General features: G+C 43.4%; 1 protein-coding gene across 2 annotated transcripts in view; it reads right to left on the bottom strand.

Annotated features, from left to right (window-relative positions):
- Positions 1 to 12,544, bottom strand: part of LOC109879999 (capping protein, Arp2/3 and myosin-I linker protein 3) — a 66,088-nt gene extending 53,544 nt beyond the window's left edge. For both annotated transcript variants that reach the window (XM_020472220.2, XM_031810825.1), the window contains exons 1-2: positions 12,361 to 12,544; positions 10,642 to 10,736 (exon numbers count right to left, since the gene is read on the bottom strand). In XM_020472220.2, the coding sequence (XP_020327809.1) occupies positions 10,642 to 10,736; positions 12,361 to 12,418 (153 nt within the window). In that variant the 5' untranslated portion in view covers positions 12,419 to 12,544. The remainder of the gene's footprint in view (positions 1 to 10,641; positions 10,737 to 12,360) is intronic.
- Positions 12,545 to 14,778: the final 2,234 nt, after the last annotated feature.

The raw sequence follows: 14,778 nt of genomic DNA, 5'->3' as shown, positions 1-14,778 counted from the left end.
ATCCGACTCCAGAGTGAATGGTTCTTTCAAATGTATTTATAAAGCCCTTTATACATCAGCAGATGTCACTAAGTGCTTACAGAAACCCAGCCAAAAACCCCAAACAGCAAGCAATGCAGATGTAGAAGCACAGTGGCTGGTAAAAACTCCCCAGAAAAGGCAGGAACCTAGGAAGAAACCTAGAGAGGAACCAGGCTGTGACATGTCCAAGATGTTCAAACGTTCATAGATGACCAGCAGGGTCAAATAATAATCAGTGGTTGTAGAGGGTGCAACAGGTCAGCACTTCAGGAGGAAATGTCAGTTGGCTTTCATCGTCAAGCATTCAGAGGTTGAGAGAGCAGGTGTGTGTGTGTATATGTATGTAAATAAGTGAGAGAGAGGGAGAGTCAAAACAGCATGTCCAGGACAAGGTAGCACATCCGGTGAACAGGTCAGGGTTCCATAGCCACAGGCAGAACAGTTGAAACTGGAGCAGCAGCACGACCAGGTGGACTGGGGACAGGAAGGAGTTTTCAGTCATCCGTTTGATTGTATTGGTTACCTTTAAACTTGTGGGGGTTGTAGAGCAAAACAGAAAACACAATCGTGCCCATGAGTGTCTCCTTTCCATAGAATGCTCATAACAGCTTGCAGGCCAAACAGTTGGGACGCTACATTTTTCAGGATGTCTCATGGTGTCTCGGGATGTCTCACAAACACTGCTGTAGTTTGGCCACGTTCCATCAGAAGGCCAACATAGTCGGATGGGGTGGATTGAGACAAACACCGCTGTAGTTTGGCCACGTTCCATCAGAAGGCCAACATAGTCGGATGGGGTGGATTGAGACAAACACCGCTGTAGTTTGGCCACGTTCCATCAGAAGGCCAACATAGTCGGATGGGGTGGATTGAGACAAACACAGCTGTAGTTTGGCCACGTTCCATCAGAAGGCCAACATAGTCGGATGGGGTGGATTGAGACAAACACCGCTGTAGTTTGGCCACGTTCCATCAGAAGGCCAACATAGTCGGATGGGGTGGATTGAGACAAACACCGCTGTAGTTTGGCCACGTTCCATCAGAAGGCCAACATAGTCGGATGGGGTGGATTGAGACAAACACCGCTGTAGTTTGGCCACGTTCCATCAGAAGGCCAACATAGTCGGATGGGGTGGATTGAGACAAACACCGCTGTAGTTTGGCCACGTTCCATCAGAAGGCCAACATAGTCGGATGGGGTGGATTGAGACAAACACCGCTGTAGTTTGGCCACGTTCCATCAGAAGGCCAACATAGTCGGATGGGGTGGATTGAGACAAACACCGCTGTAGTTTGGCCACGTTCCATCAGAAGGCCAACATAGTCGGATGGGGTGGATTGAGACAAACACCGCTGTAGTTTGGCCACGTTCCATCAGAAGGCCAACATAGTCGGATGGGGTGGATTGAGACAAACACCGCTGTAGTTTGGCCACGTTCCATCAGAAGGCCAACATAGTCGGATGGGGTGGATTGAGACAAAGCCCATACAAAAAAAAAAATTAAACTGACAGATTTTGATGGTGATTTTTTATTATGTTACTTAGATTGACACACGGGTGCGTCAATAGACTTAAGTAAACTATATTTTCTTAAAGAGCAACTTCCCCTAAAAAATAACTATTCCCTTTGGGAAAAAAACAGTTTTTGGCATCAATATGAGTCAGAATAATTTATTCTAGTGTCAAAATACTGCAAAGTGTAAATAAGATCATTTTGGTCATAAAGTCAGTCTTGTCTAAAGCAGAGTTTGGAACCTCAGTGCGTCACAACGAGTAAATTAAGGATGGGTATGAATTACAATTGTCAACAAATCATACCCCATTTTGAAAAACTCCACGTGCAAATCACCCCTCCGCTTCTCTTCATTGAATGGGGTTCCGTTGTTTAATCGTCCCAACGTGGTCAAAGGAACATGGCCGTTTTAGACTGAAAAGCCAGCCAACTGGTTTGCATGCCCTGCCGAAGGACCATATGTGAAATAGGTGGTTGGAGTGCATTGGTCCCCAGTGGTGGTGAGTATACCGGTAGCTAAGACCATGTATATTTTGACCATCATTACCATCGCTAGCATAGCTAAAGTTAGCTAGCAAGCTACTCTAACTAGCCTACCTCAATACAAATCAAATCACATTTTGTCACATGTGCCAAATACAAAAGGTGTAGGCCTTACAGTGAAATGCTTACTTACAAGCCCTTAACAATGCAGTTAAGGAAAAAAAGTTAAGTATTTACTAAATAAACTGAAGTAAAACCATAACCTATAAAAATAAAGAGCAACAATAAAATAACAGTAACGAGGCTATATACAGGGGGTACTTTTCACTATGTTAATTATGTTAGTATTGTGGAGTAACTACAATGTTGTTGATCCATCAGTTTATCACAGCCATTAAACTAACTGTTTTAAAGTCACCTTCCTCTCTGGTAACGGAGTTAGGCAGGACGCCAGTATCTTTGTAGTGACTAGGTGTATAGATACACCATCCAAAGTGCAATTAATAACGTCACCATGCTCAAAGGGATATTCAATGTCTGCTATTCTATTTTTATCTACCGCTAGTTGCCCTTCTTTACAAGTCATTGGAAAACCTCCCTGGTCTTTGTGGTTGAAATATACTGCTCGACTGAGGGACCTTACAGATAATTAATTTTGTGTGGGGTACAGAGATGAGGTAGTCATTCACAAATCATGTTAACACAGAGGGAGTCTGTGGCTTGCCATAAAACAAGGGATCGAATACTTATTGACTCAAGACATTTCAGCTTTTCATTTATTCATTTGTAAAAAACTAAAATGTAAAACATATTTCACATAATGGGTTAGTGTATAAGCAAGTGAATTCTTTAATTTTTTTAAAATTATCCATTTAAATCACAACATTTGGAAAAAGTCAAGGATGTGAACACTTTCTGAAGGCACTGTATATGTAAGATATCACCTATCCCTAACTGCCCTTGGTAATAGAACGGTGACTGTATGTGTGTGTGTTCACAGATGCAGAGAGACCAGGCACTCAGACACAATGAGGGGATCACTACTAATATAGTACAGCTGTCTAGTAATAGCAACACCCTTTTTTCACTGATGAACTCTACCTCAACTGCTTATTTCTACAGATTGACGGGAGATGCTTTTGCCAGACGGCAGCCTGGGTCATTTGATGGGTAGACCATCACTTGGGTAGGTTTGATCCGACCTGTTCAAATTTTTCAAGAGATATATACACACACACACAATATAGGTTTGAGTGTCAGATCCCTAACTGCCATTCGTAACAGAACAGTGACTGTGTAGATGTGTTCACAGAAACATGTTTGGAGCCAGCACATGGAGACTTGCAAGAGGATGTGATGAAGTCCAGACTGACTTGATACGGATGTTTCTCAATGGAAAGATACCTGGCAGTCGACATTCAAATGTTAGACAACTTTTCCATCTGTTGTCTTTTTTTTGTTTACATGATTGAATCTAATGGTATCAGTATGTGGGGAGGGAGAAACCCTGTGTATTCTGCACCAGGATCAGGGGTCCCCTGTTGCATACAGGACACCACACAGGAAGGTAGGACCACTGACATGTTTGTCAAGGTAGCCTTACTACCACCAGACAAAACGCCGATAGGCTCAGTATCTGAATCTGGGAATGACAATGAAAGGTGCACATTATTATATTAGGAGAACACTACTTCTATGGTATTATGTAAATGCCCGTTTATTCTACAGGGACCTGTTAATACATTTGAATGTTATCAAAACACTTACTTTGGAATGTCTACATAAATTCAGCAATCGCCTTCTCAAATCCAATGTTATTTGTCACATACACATGGTTAGCAGATGTTAATGCGAGTGTAGCGAAATGCTTGTGCTTCTAGTTCTGACGATGCAGTAATATCTAACAAGTAATCTAACAATTTCACAACAACTAATTTATATCCACAAGTGTAAAGGAATTAATAAGAATATGTACATAAAAATATAAATGGATGAGCGATGGTCGAACAGCTTAGGCAAGATGCAGTAGATGGTATAGAGTACAGTATATACACACACATATGAGATGAGCAGTTTAGGGTATGTAAACATTGTATAAAGTGCCATTGGATGTAATAAACGTGTCACTTTAAACAATGTTTTATTATTAAAGTGGCTAGTGATTTGAGTTAGTATGTTGGCAGCAGCCACTCAATGTTAGTGACGGCTGTTTAACAGTCTGATGGCCTTGAGACAGAGACTGAGAAATAGCTTCTGTCCCAGCTTTGATGCACCTGTACTGACCTCGTCTACTGGATGATAGCGGGGTGAACAGGTAGTGGCTCAGGTGGTTGTTGTCCTTGATGATCTTTTTGGCCTGTGACATCGGGTGGTGTAGGTGTCCTGGAGGGCAGGTAGTTTGCCCCTGGTGATGCATTGGGCAGATCGCACCACCCTCTGAAGAGCCCTGTAGTAGCGGGTGGGGCAGTTGCCATACCAGGCGATGATACAGCCCGACAGGATGCTCTCAATTGTGCATCTGTAAAAGTATGAGGGTTTTAGATGCCAAGCCAAATTTCTTCAGCGCCCCGAGGTTGAAGAGGCGCGGTTGCACCTTCTTCACCACACTGTCTGTGTGGGTGGACCATTTCAGTCTGTCAGAAATGTGTACGCCGAGGAAATTGAAGCTTTCCACCTTCTCCACTGTGGTCCTGTCGATGTGGATAGGAGGGTGCTCCCTCTGCGGTTTCCTGAAGTCCACAATCATCGCCTTCATTTTGTTTATGTTGAGTGAGAGGTTATTTTCCTGGCACCACACTCCCAGGTCCCTCACCTCCTCCTTGTAGGCTCTCTTGTCATTGTTGGTAATCAGGCCTACTACTGTTATGTCATCTGAAAACTTGATTGAGTTGGAGGTGTGCATGGTCATGTAGTCATGGGTGAACAGGGAGTGCAGGAGAGGGCTGAGCATGCACCCTTGTGGGGCCCGTGTTAAGGATCAGCGAAGTGGAGGTGTTGTTTCCTACCTTCACCACCTGTGGTCGGCCCGTCAGGAAATTCAGGACCCAGTTGCACAGGGCGGGGTTGAGACGCAGAGCCCCAAGCTTATTGATGAACTTGGAGGGTACTATGGTGTTGAATGCTGAGCTATAGTCAATGAATAGCATTCTTACATAGGTATTCCCCTTGTCCAGATGGGATAAGGCAGTGCGATGGCATCGTCTGTGGCTCTATTGGGGCGGTAAGCAAATTGAAGTGGGTCTAGGGTGTCAGGTAAGGTAGAGGTGATGTGATCCTTGACTAGTCTCTCAAAAGCACTTCATGATGACAGAAGTGAGTGCTACATGGCGATAGTCATTTAGTCTAGTTACCTTTGCTTTCTTGGGTACAGGAACAATGGTGGACATCTTTAAGCATGTGGGGTCAGCAGACTGGGATAGGGATTGATTGAATATATCCGTAAACACTCCAGTCAGCTGGTCTGCACATGCTGAGGACGCGGCTAGGGATGCCGTCTGGGCCGAGTGTAGCTTAGCGTCTTCCATTGAGAAGTAATTGGTTGCTTGGTAAACTTTTCAGAGTAGCTTCCCTAACACTGCTTATAAAATGCCTCATGAGCTTAGTTCAACTGTCGTACCCCATCAGAACCCAAAATATGCTTCTAAAAGTTAGTGAACAATGTAAACAAAGTGTATAGCCTCACAAGGTGGTTAAAACTATATTTTTTGAGGAATGAGTTACTCTTCTCCAGGCCCATCCCTCAGCTTTTAACCAAAACGGAGTCAGGGCAATGACTTTGTTCTCGTTTAAATTAAGGATCTAGCTAGAACCTGGCTGTCATACAGGGAGAATTTTAAAGTGATGGGGACAGAGGTGCCCTTCCAGCAATAATTGCACAAAGTCAAGAGCTCTCAGTTCAAAGAGCCAGGCAGAGCCAGTGTGGGTATGTGTGGAGGGAGCAGGGCTGGGAGGGAAGGAGGGGGCTGGCTTATGTTAATCATAAGCCATTAAGCTTTGGGCCGGCACTTCAAAACGGAACCTGCCATTCAAAAGCTGTCTCTGAGCAGCAACGCGTCACAACTCTGCCTCCGGGAGACTGAGAAGTCACGGAGTGTGGGAGTTCTGGCCACTGTGATCTGGGATCCCATCTCTCTGGCTCTGCCGAAGACAACTTAAGGATGTGCACACACACAAGTCTCAAGAGACATTCTGCTTTCACCCAGGTGAACCCAGCATCAAAAAGGACAAAACCTTCCATCTTCCATGGCAGAGAGCCTGACAGAGTGAGGCCGCAGCTGCCCCAGGTCCTGCTCTATAAGCAGCCTTTAAATAAGACAGATGGAGAGAGAGATAAATAGAGGCGGCAAATGAGGGAGAAAATGCACAGCTTAAAAAAATAAAAACACATCTTGGTGCAGATTTTGCTCACACAAAAGGCTGCACACCTCGAAATCAAAGAAATGTGCAACTGAGCCATGTGGAACCTCGAAGGGCTATGGGAGAGTAGAGGGGGAGAAAAAGGATGTGGCCGCTGTCAGAACAGAAGCCCTCCAGATAAGAGCACTCAAATCTTAGCAAGCTGTACCCTATGGGAGAACAGAGAGAAGGTCAACAGTCACAATACATATGCCTTCCCAACAGGTACAGAGACTAATACATCTCTCCATAGACAGAGTCATATCCCTGTAATAAGAAATCATCAGATCAATCATACCACCATTAGATGCCTGCCGTCTAGAGACATTGAGCCATACCTCAACAGGTACTCGAACAATGATGTGCATCTGCCAATTCATTAGGATGTGCTAATATCAAATCAAATTTATTTATATAGCCCTTCGTACATCAGCTGATATCTCAAAGTGCTGTACAGAAACCCAGCCTAAAACCCCAAACAGCAAGCAATGCAGGTGTAGAAGCACGGTGGCTAGGAAAAACTCCCTGGAAAGGCCAATACCTAGGAAGAAACCTAGAGAGGAACCAGGCTATGTGGGGTGGCCAGTCCTCTTCTGGCTGTGCCGGGTGGAGATTATAACAGAACATGGCCAAGATGTTCATAAATGACCAGCATGGTCGAATAATAATAAGGCAGAACAGTTGAAACTGGAGCAGCAGCACAGTCAGGTGGAAGTTGAAACTGGAGCAGCAGCATGGCCAGGTGGACTGGGGACAGCAAGGAGTCATCATGTCAGGTAGTCCTGGGGCATGGTCCTAGGGCTCAGGTCAGTTGAAACTGGAACAGCAGCATGTCGAAGCATGGTATTCTGCTGTGTTTAAGAGAAACAGTCATCTTTCGCTCCTGCAGTTGAATTTCTCTACATGTAGCCTAATCTCTCATGGAAGTGGACAGATCCCTCTTGGTAGCTACAGGAGAAGAGACATCTAATCTCATGATGACGACTGAAAAGGAATGTGGAAATCTAGGTGGAGCCAAAACATCCCAATGCGTTTCGGGTGTCACACTAGCAATCACAGCCCAGAACTAGGGCCATTATTAGTGTGGATAGAGGGAGCGGGGAACCAATGGAGGGTGAAATGGAGCGACAGATAAAGATAACTAATGGACGCCAACGGGGCGACAAAAAGGCAGCAAAACAGACTCTCATCACCCCTTTTCTCCTGGTGCCCCCCTCAACTCCCATCACCCCTCCCCTCGGTCTTTGAAGATGTTTTGTTCCCTCTGGGTGTATATTCCAGTTTGTATGTGCATGACAGGGTGTGTTGTGTGTCTGGGAGCATGTTGGTACTCTTTGTAACATTGCCTTTGACACAGTAAGGATGTCTTGCTGAGCATGCCATGTGTCTGTCTGAATGAAACGCACTAGGAGGGTGAGAATGGTTGTGTGTGTGTGTGTGTGTGTGGGGGGGGCACAGCATGACGGCTGGTACAGTACACACAGACAGCACGGCCCCAGAGAGAGAAAGGGCATAAAGAGAAAGAAACAGTGAGAAAGACTGGACGGAGGGACGAACAGTAGATTCTCTGTAGTAGAGGTCTACCGATTAATCGGAATGGCCGGTTAATTAGGTCCGATTTCAAGTTTTCATATCAATCGGAAATTAGAATTTTTGGGCGCAGATTTGCCAATTTTAAAAATGTTGTTTATACCTTTATTTAACTAGGCAAGTCAGTTAAGAACAAATTCTTACTTTCAATGACGGCCTAGGAACAGTGGGTTAACTGCCTCGTTCGGGGCAGAACGACAGATTTTCACCTTGTCAGCTCGGGGGAGCCAATCTTGCAACCTTACAGTTAACTAGTCCAACGCAATAACGACCTGCCTCTCTCTCATTGCACTACACAAGGAGACTGCTTGTTACGCGAATGCAGTAAGCCAAGGTAAGTTGCTAGCTAGCATTAAACTTCTTATTTATTTTACCGTTATTTAACTAGGCAAGTCAGTTAAGAACAAATTCTTATTTTCAATGACGGCCTAGAAACAGTGGGTTAACTGCCTGTTCAGGGGCAGAACAGCAGATTGGTACCTTGTCAGCTTGGGGATATGAACTTGCAACCTTTCGGTTGCTAGTCCAACGCTGTAACCACTAGGCTACCCTGCCGCCCCTTATAAAAACAATCAATCATAATCACTAGTTAACTACACATGGTTGATGATATTATAGATATTATCTAGCGTGTCCTGCGTTGCATATAATCTGACTGAGCATATAAGTATCGGACTTAGTGGTGTTAGGCAGAAGCAGGCGCGTAAACATTCATTCAAACAGCACTTTCATGCGTTTTGCCAGCAGCTCTTCGTTGTGAGTCAAGCATTGCGCTGTTTATGACTTCAAGCCTATCAACTCCCGAGATGATGCTGGTGTAACCGAAGTGAAATGGCTAGCTAGTTAGAGCGCGCTAATAGCGTTTCAAACATCACTTGCTCTGAACCTTCTAGTAGTTGCTCTGCATGGGTAACGCTGCTTCGATGGTAGCTGTTGTCGTTGTGTTGCTGGTTCGAGCGAGGAGAGAGACGGAAGCTATACTGTTACACTGGCAATACTAATAAGAACATCCAATAGTCAAAGGTTAATGAAATAAATGGTATAGAGGGAAATAGTCCTAAATAGTCCTATAATAACTACAACCTAAAATTTCTTACCTGGGAATATCGAAGACTCATGTTAAAAGGAACCACCAGCTTTCATATGTTCTCATGTTCTGAGCAAGGAACTGAAATGTTAGCTTTCTTACATAGCACATATTGCACTTTTACTTTCTTCTCCAACACTTTGTTTTTGCATTATTTAAACCAAATTGAACATGTTTCATTATTTACTTGAGGCTAAATTGATTTTATTGATGTATTATATTAAGCTAAAATAAGTGTTCATTCAGTATTGTTGTAATTGTTATTATTACAAATAAATGTAAAAAAAAAAAAAATAGATTGTCCGATTAATCGGTGTTGAAAAAGCATAATCGGTGGACCTCTACTCTGTAGTACATATTCAACAACCAGCTTCCTACATGCATGCCTGTGTGTTTAATATACAGTACACTTTGTTCCAAAAGCTTTGTCCATTAACAAACTTTTACATATGTAGGTCTATGCCTGGTTCTACTGTATTTACTTGCCATCATGTCGTAAGTATTTTGAGAAGTTGTATCAGTAAAACCCATTTAGACTAACATGCTCATAAGGCCTAATTGAGTTCTGCCAAATAGAGGGAAGGAGAAAAGCAAGAGAGTAGAGGGGGAAGGGTGACGGGAGCGTAATAGAGATGGACAGAGAGGGAAACAAAGACTAGTCAGACAAAAATAGAGGGGGGAGTGGTAATGACAGCTAGTGAGATAGATGTAGAAAGGAAAGAACTGCACAAATGAGAAGGGGGGGTGAGGGGTTGAGAAAGTGGGGGAGAACAAGAATAACAGAGACAAAGACATAAAATTCTCAAATCTCGTGTGCCTTCTCTCCAGCACCAGTTAACTCAGCAGGCAAAGGAAATGAGCTCATGGCCTCTTCACTCATTTACCACCCTTTTGCCCAGTGTGTGTCATTAGTAACTGATACGGGTGACTAATTGAAGTCTCAATTGCAGCAGTGTGTATTGGCTTGCACAAGCTGCTGGGACACCTCTCAGAACACCTACACAACCAGTGGCATGGGCACACACACCTCTGGCGTTGGAGGCACACTGCCACGTTTAATAAAGGCTGAAAAGATGGACTCAATTACCCCATGGTGTCCAGTTGGCTCCTTACGCCTTGATCACACCGACATTGCGCAAAATAGTATGCAGCATCATTTGAATGTGTGCAACAAAAGTTCAACATTAACCTTCTGCCACCATTTCTGTCAAGCCTTCTATGCACACAGTTTGACGCATACCTTCGATAAGTCCAATGTATTGACCACACAGAACACACTGCAACTGCCCCTGCAAAGCAATGCTGCAATGCAAACGCAGCGTTCCATTGAAACTGAATTTACTTCTGGTGAACCAAAATGCAATGATGCTGTCAGTGCGATCGAGGTGTTAGGAAGTGTGTGGACCCAAACATTTTTAGATTATTATTATTTTTCACATTTAGCTTTAAAAATGGATTGAAATGTAATTGAAAGTTTGAAATGCACTGCATTGACTTGAGGTATAAAGTACCGAATTCTGCCAGTAGAGTTTGATTGTGAAGGGGCCTCACCAGTATCCGGTCCTCTGATTTGCCATTCTTGGTGTCCTGCTTCACAGCTCGCACAAATTTGATGGATTGTTTATCAGTGAGCCTCCTGATGCTCTCTGTGGATAGAAGGCATCAAAGAAAAGTCAATCCTGCAGGTAAATTATTCTCACAAACTCTTATACACAACATTACAAACACGCCACCACCTTGTCACACAACAAGAGGAAACAAAACCACGAAACTGATTTTATATTTTATATTTAGCCCGAGGGAGGGAACTGTTATGATTCTGAAGAGTGGAGGTAAGGTAAGGGACAACAAAACAGAGCGACATGTCAGAGAGCAAAATGTAATATGAAAGAAGTCTTATCAACTATTTGATATATCATCATAATATTTCTAAAACTGTCATATCCAAAAGAAACCCTAAGCAATCAAACACACACATCCTTCACAAACCCAGTCAGAATCTACCCAGTCTCCCACTGGATAGACCCAGTCTCCCACTGGATAGACCCAGTCTCCCACTGGATAGACCCAGTCTCCCACTGGATAGACCCAGTCTCCCACTGGATAGACCCAGTCTCCCACTGGATAGCAATATTCTTCATTCTCACTTGTCACATTCAATCACATTCATGAACCCGGGTCTTCCCAATACTCACATAACCCGAGAGCTTTACAAGCAGAGAAGTGGGGGATGGGGATAGAAGGAGAGATGAGGAAGGATCAGAGAAAGACCAGCAGAGAGTTAATGCAGCTGTAATCAACGTTAATCTCAGTCAAATCCAATCACTTAAATCCTTTAACACTGGGCATTCCCACAGACGGCTGGACACAGCATATGCTGCACCACCATTAGAGAGCGAAGTAGGGAATGGGAGAGAGAGATGGGAGAGGAGTTAAAACCCTGCCTTGATTGTCTAATGGACCTGCTCAACACACAACCCTTCCTTCCTCACTCCCTGTACTTCTAGCTGTGACTGGTCATTACCACAGACAGATGCAGGTGGAGGGGGGACAGAAACAAACAAGGGATTCATTTGCCGTCACGATAATTAACAGTGAGAGACCAATGGGGTCAGTCGATGTGTGTGTGTCAGACAATTCCAGTGTGTTAGCATGTGTGACCAATGTGAATGTGCTCGTCATAAGTGTGTATAAATATAACTCTCCCTGTCGCTCTGTGTGTTATGAGCAGTATTGTGCGGAGCGCTGCACACCACCAGGGAACTATAGACTAGCTCATCAGTGGAGAGGACCAGCCCCTCAATGCAGAAACTTACGCTTCACACAAAAATGCTTATTCGCACACACACACACACACACACACACACACACACGCACGCACAAGGGCCTTACCCACAAAGCGCAGGCAAGAATTTGCAGAAATGCACACAAACCAAATCGCTGCTGAACGAAATGGGGATGAATGAACCGTTTACAGTATGATTGTTTATCGTATCAGGTTATCGTTCCCGAAGTAGGCTTACACCGCCATTAGCCTGCCCTATGAGTGCATGTCATTTACCTGCGGCAGCGGCACTAACGCTTAAGATCACACAAGCGCAAATAGATGCCAAAGAGTGACATTTTCAATACAATAACCATTCGAATTCATAAGAGCCATAAGCTGCGTAACATGCGTACTAATTACATTCTGCCAAATAAACGCGGTCTGTCAGCTACAGCATGTATCGAGTTTGACACAGATTTTTAAAAGAGCAGTTTTGAGTTTACCTGTAATTTCCCTGCTGACGTTAATGAAAACTGCAGCGGTGGTCTCTTTAGAGGCCATAGTGCGCTCCGACTCCGACTCCTCACTTCACTTCACTTCACTTACTCACTCACCCTCTCTCCGCTTCTTATAATCAAGGGAGAGAGCAGCTAATGCGTTTTCACTGGCAATCCGAGAGTAGCGCTGGCGACTCCAGAGAGAGAGAGAGATGCGTCAGTTATTTTTTAAAGGTCCAATGCAGCCCTTTTTATCTCAATATCAAATCATTTCTGGGTAACAATTATTACCTTACTGTGATTATTTTAATTTCGCAAGCAAGAATTGTGCTCGTACTGTCTGGGAGTGGTCTAAGTGGGGAGGGGAAAACTGAAAACGTATTGGCAAAGAGGTTTGGATGCCCTTCCTAATTTGTCAATTAACAAATGTATCGCCTGGTGATGTCAGGCCAAAACTCCATCTCAGCCAAAACAGGCTGAAATTTCACACCGTCTTTTCAAACTAGCTCTTACACTTAAAGGGCGTTATCATCTTTTTCACAATGTCACAGTATTATTCCAACCTCATAGTGTGGAAATATATATAAAACACAGGAAATCATGTTTTTGACTGCACTGGGCCTTTATTCAAGAAAAAGATGATGAAGGCGATCTTGAGTCTCCACAATCTCAATACTAATACTAATGACATTGATACAATGATAATTATAATAATTATTACCTTAATTAAGAATGACTATTTTGCTTCATTAGACCAAAAACTATTGGTTTATTTTATTAATATATATTTTTTTAGCCTACAGTAGAGCTAGGCCTTGCTCCCATTGTCACCCTTGGCCATGAAGCCTATTTCTTCTACATGAGCTGGATGATTGCCAACAAGTAAGCTATTGTACCATATGGTAATACATTTAGAGGTGAAAACTGGAGAGGCATTGAGGCAAGTATGTTGAGACTGTTTCAAGGGCAAGCCAGGTTCTGGCCATTCAGTTATCTGTATTGGAATCAATATTTTTGAAGATGTGGATGCCTTCATGTAACATATCAACATATTACAATGCATCAATCTTCACAGTATGGTACAGACATGAGTTTTGTTAAGCACAAATCCATTCAGTTTTCAGACACTACCCCCTCCCTTTGTACTCTTGATAGGATTGGCAAAGGGGAGTTCAAAGGGCTCGAGAGGCCAGGTTGGATCAAGCAGTAAATAAATCCCAAAGCAGCAAGATGATAATTCCACCCATCGCTCGTCAAAGCCATTTCAAATGCAATTTCTACGATTGTTTCACTGCGTAGTGTGTACTTCCCTCTCATGTCTTTCACTCATTTTAGCAGACACTCTTATCCAGAGGGACTTACAGTAGTGAGTGCATACATTTTCATTCATACTGGTCCCCCTTGGGACCCACAACGCTGGTGTTGCAAGTGCCATGCTCTACTAACTGAGCCACACAGCACTCCGCAGACTTAAGTGGACGATGAACCCATGTGTGTGAGAATGCACCTTGTACAGTTCCTTCAGGAAGTATACACACCCCTTGACTTTTTTCACATTTAGAGCAGGTGTTTTTCATGTTATATTGGCATTAATACGTGTCACATATCAGTTTGCAAACAATGTAAAAAATCATAAGAATAATTGAGTTAATAAAGTCGGATACAAACATGGTCTCTTTTTTGCTTTCTTGAGTAAGGCAGCTCCAAAATGCAGGTGTTTCAGCCTAGCTCAGTGCTTTCTGTGGTGGTGGGGCAGCCAGCGGAAAATACGGAGTGTAGGTGTTGGTAATGTTTTCTAGTTGCGCCAGTGTTCTGTCACTCGTGGGGGCAGTACATCACCGCCAAGTCTAAGGGCAGACCTCGAAAATTCAATGGGTGCTGCCATAGAGTTACATTAGAAGTGTCTATCCAAGAAGGCTCAAGGTCATTGGCCACAAATAAAATGACGTCAAATCACGTTATACCTACAGTAGCTTTGATTGGACTGATCATGTCAACATCATACTTTCAAAGCTGTTAGTCATCATCATGAATGAAGTCGACAATCTACTGGCAAATCCTTTTTAATCCTTGTCATATGAAGAAATATAATTAAGAGAAATGATAGATAAAAAGTATCGGTGCTCATCGGCCATTGACATAAACATTATACAACAAGTGGGAAATCGTAAATTCAACAATGAGGGGTTTGGAAGGAATCAGTAATAGTGGCTAACTGCAAGCATTGCAAAGCAAACACTAGCCTGCTATTCAGTGGAGTGGCTGTGTGATCCCAAATCTGGGATCAAGTGTCTCTTTTCCAAGTTTAAAATGATAAACATTCAACATTGGCCATGCTTTCAATGAAGCATGATTTGTGCCACTCTCAAAACAACTGTTAATTTGGGAACTGCGAAAAATGTACTTCAGTGAGTTTAAGACAAC

The sequence above is a fragment of the Oncorhynchus kisutch genome, linkage group LG30, assembly GCF_002021735.2.
Source record: "Oncorhynchus kisutch isolate 150728-3 linkage group LG30, Okis_V2, whole genome shotgun sequence".
Classification (NCBI taxonomy): domain Eukaryota; kingdom Metazoa; phylum Chordata; class Actinopteri; order Salmoniformes; family Salmonidae; genus Oncorhynchus; species Oncorhynchus kisutch.
This window is presented reverse-complemented; position numbering and strand designations above follow the sequence as displayed.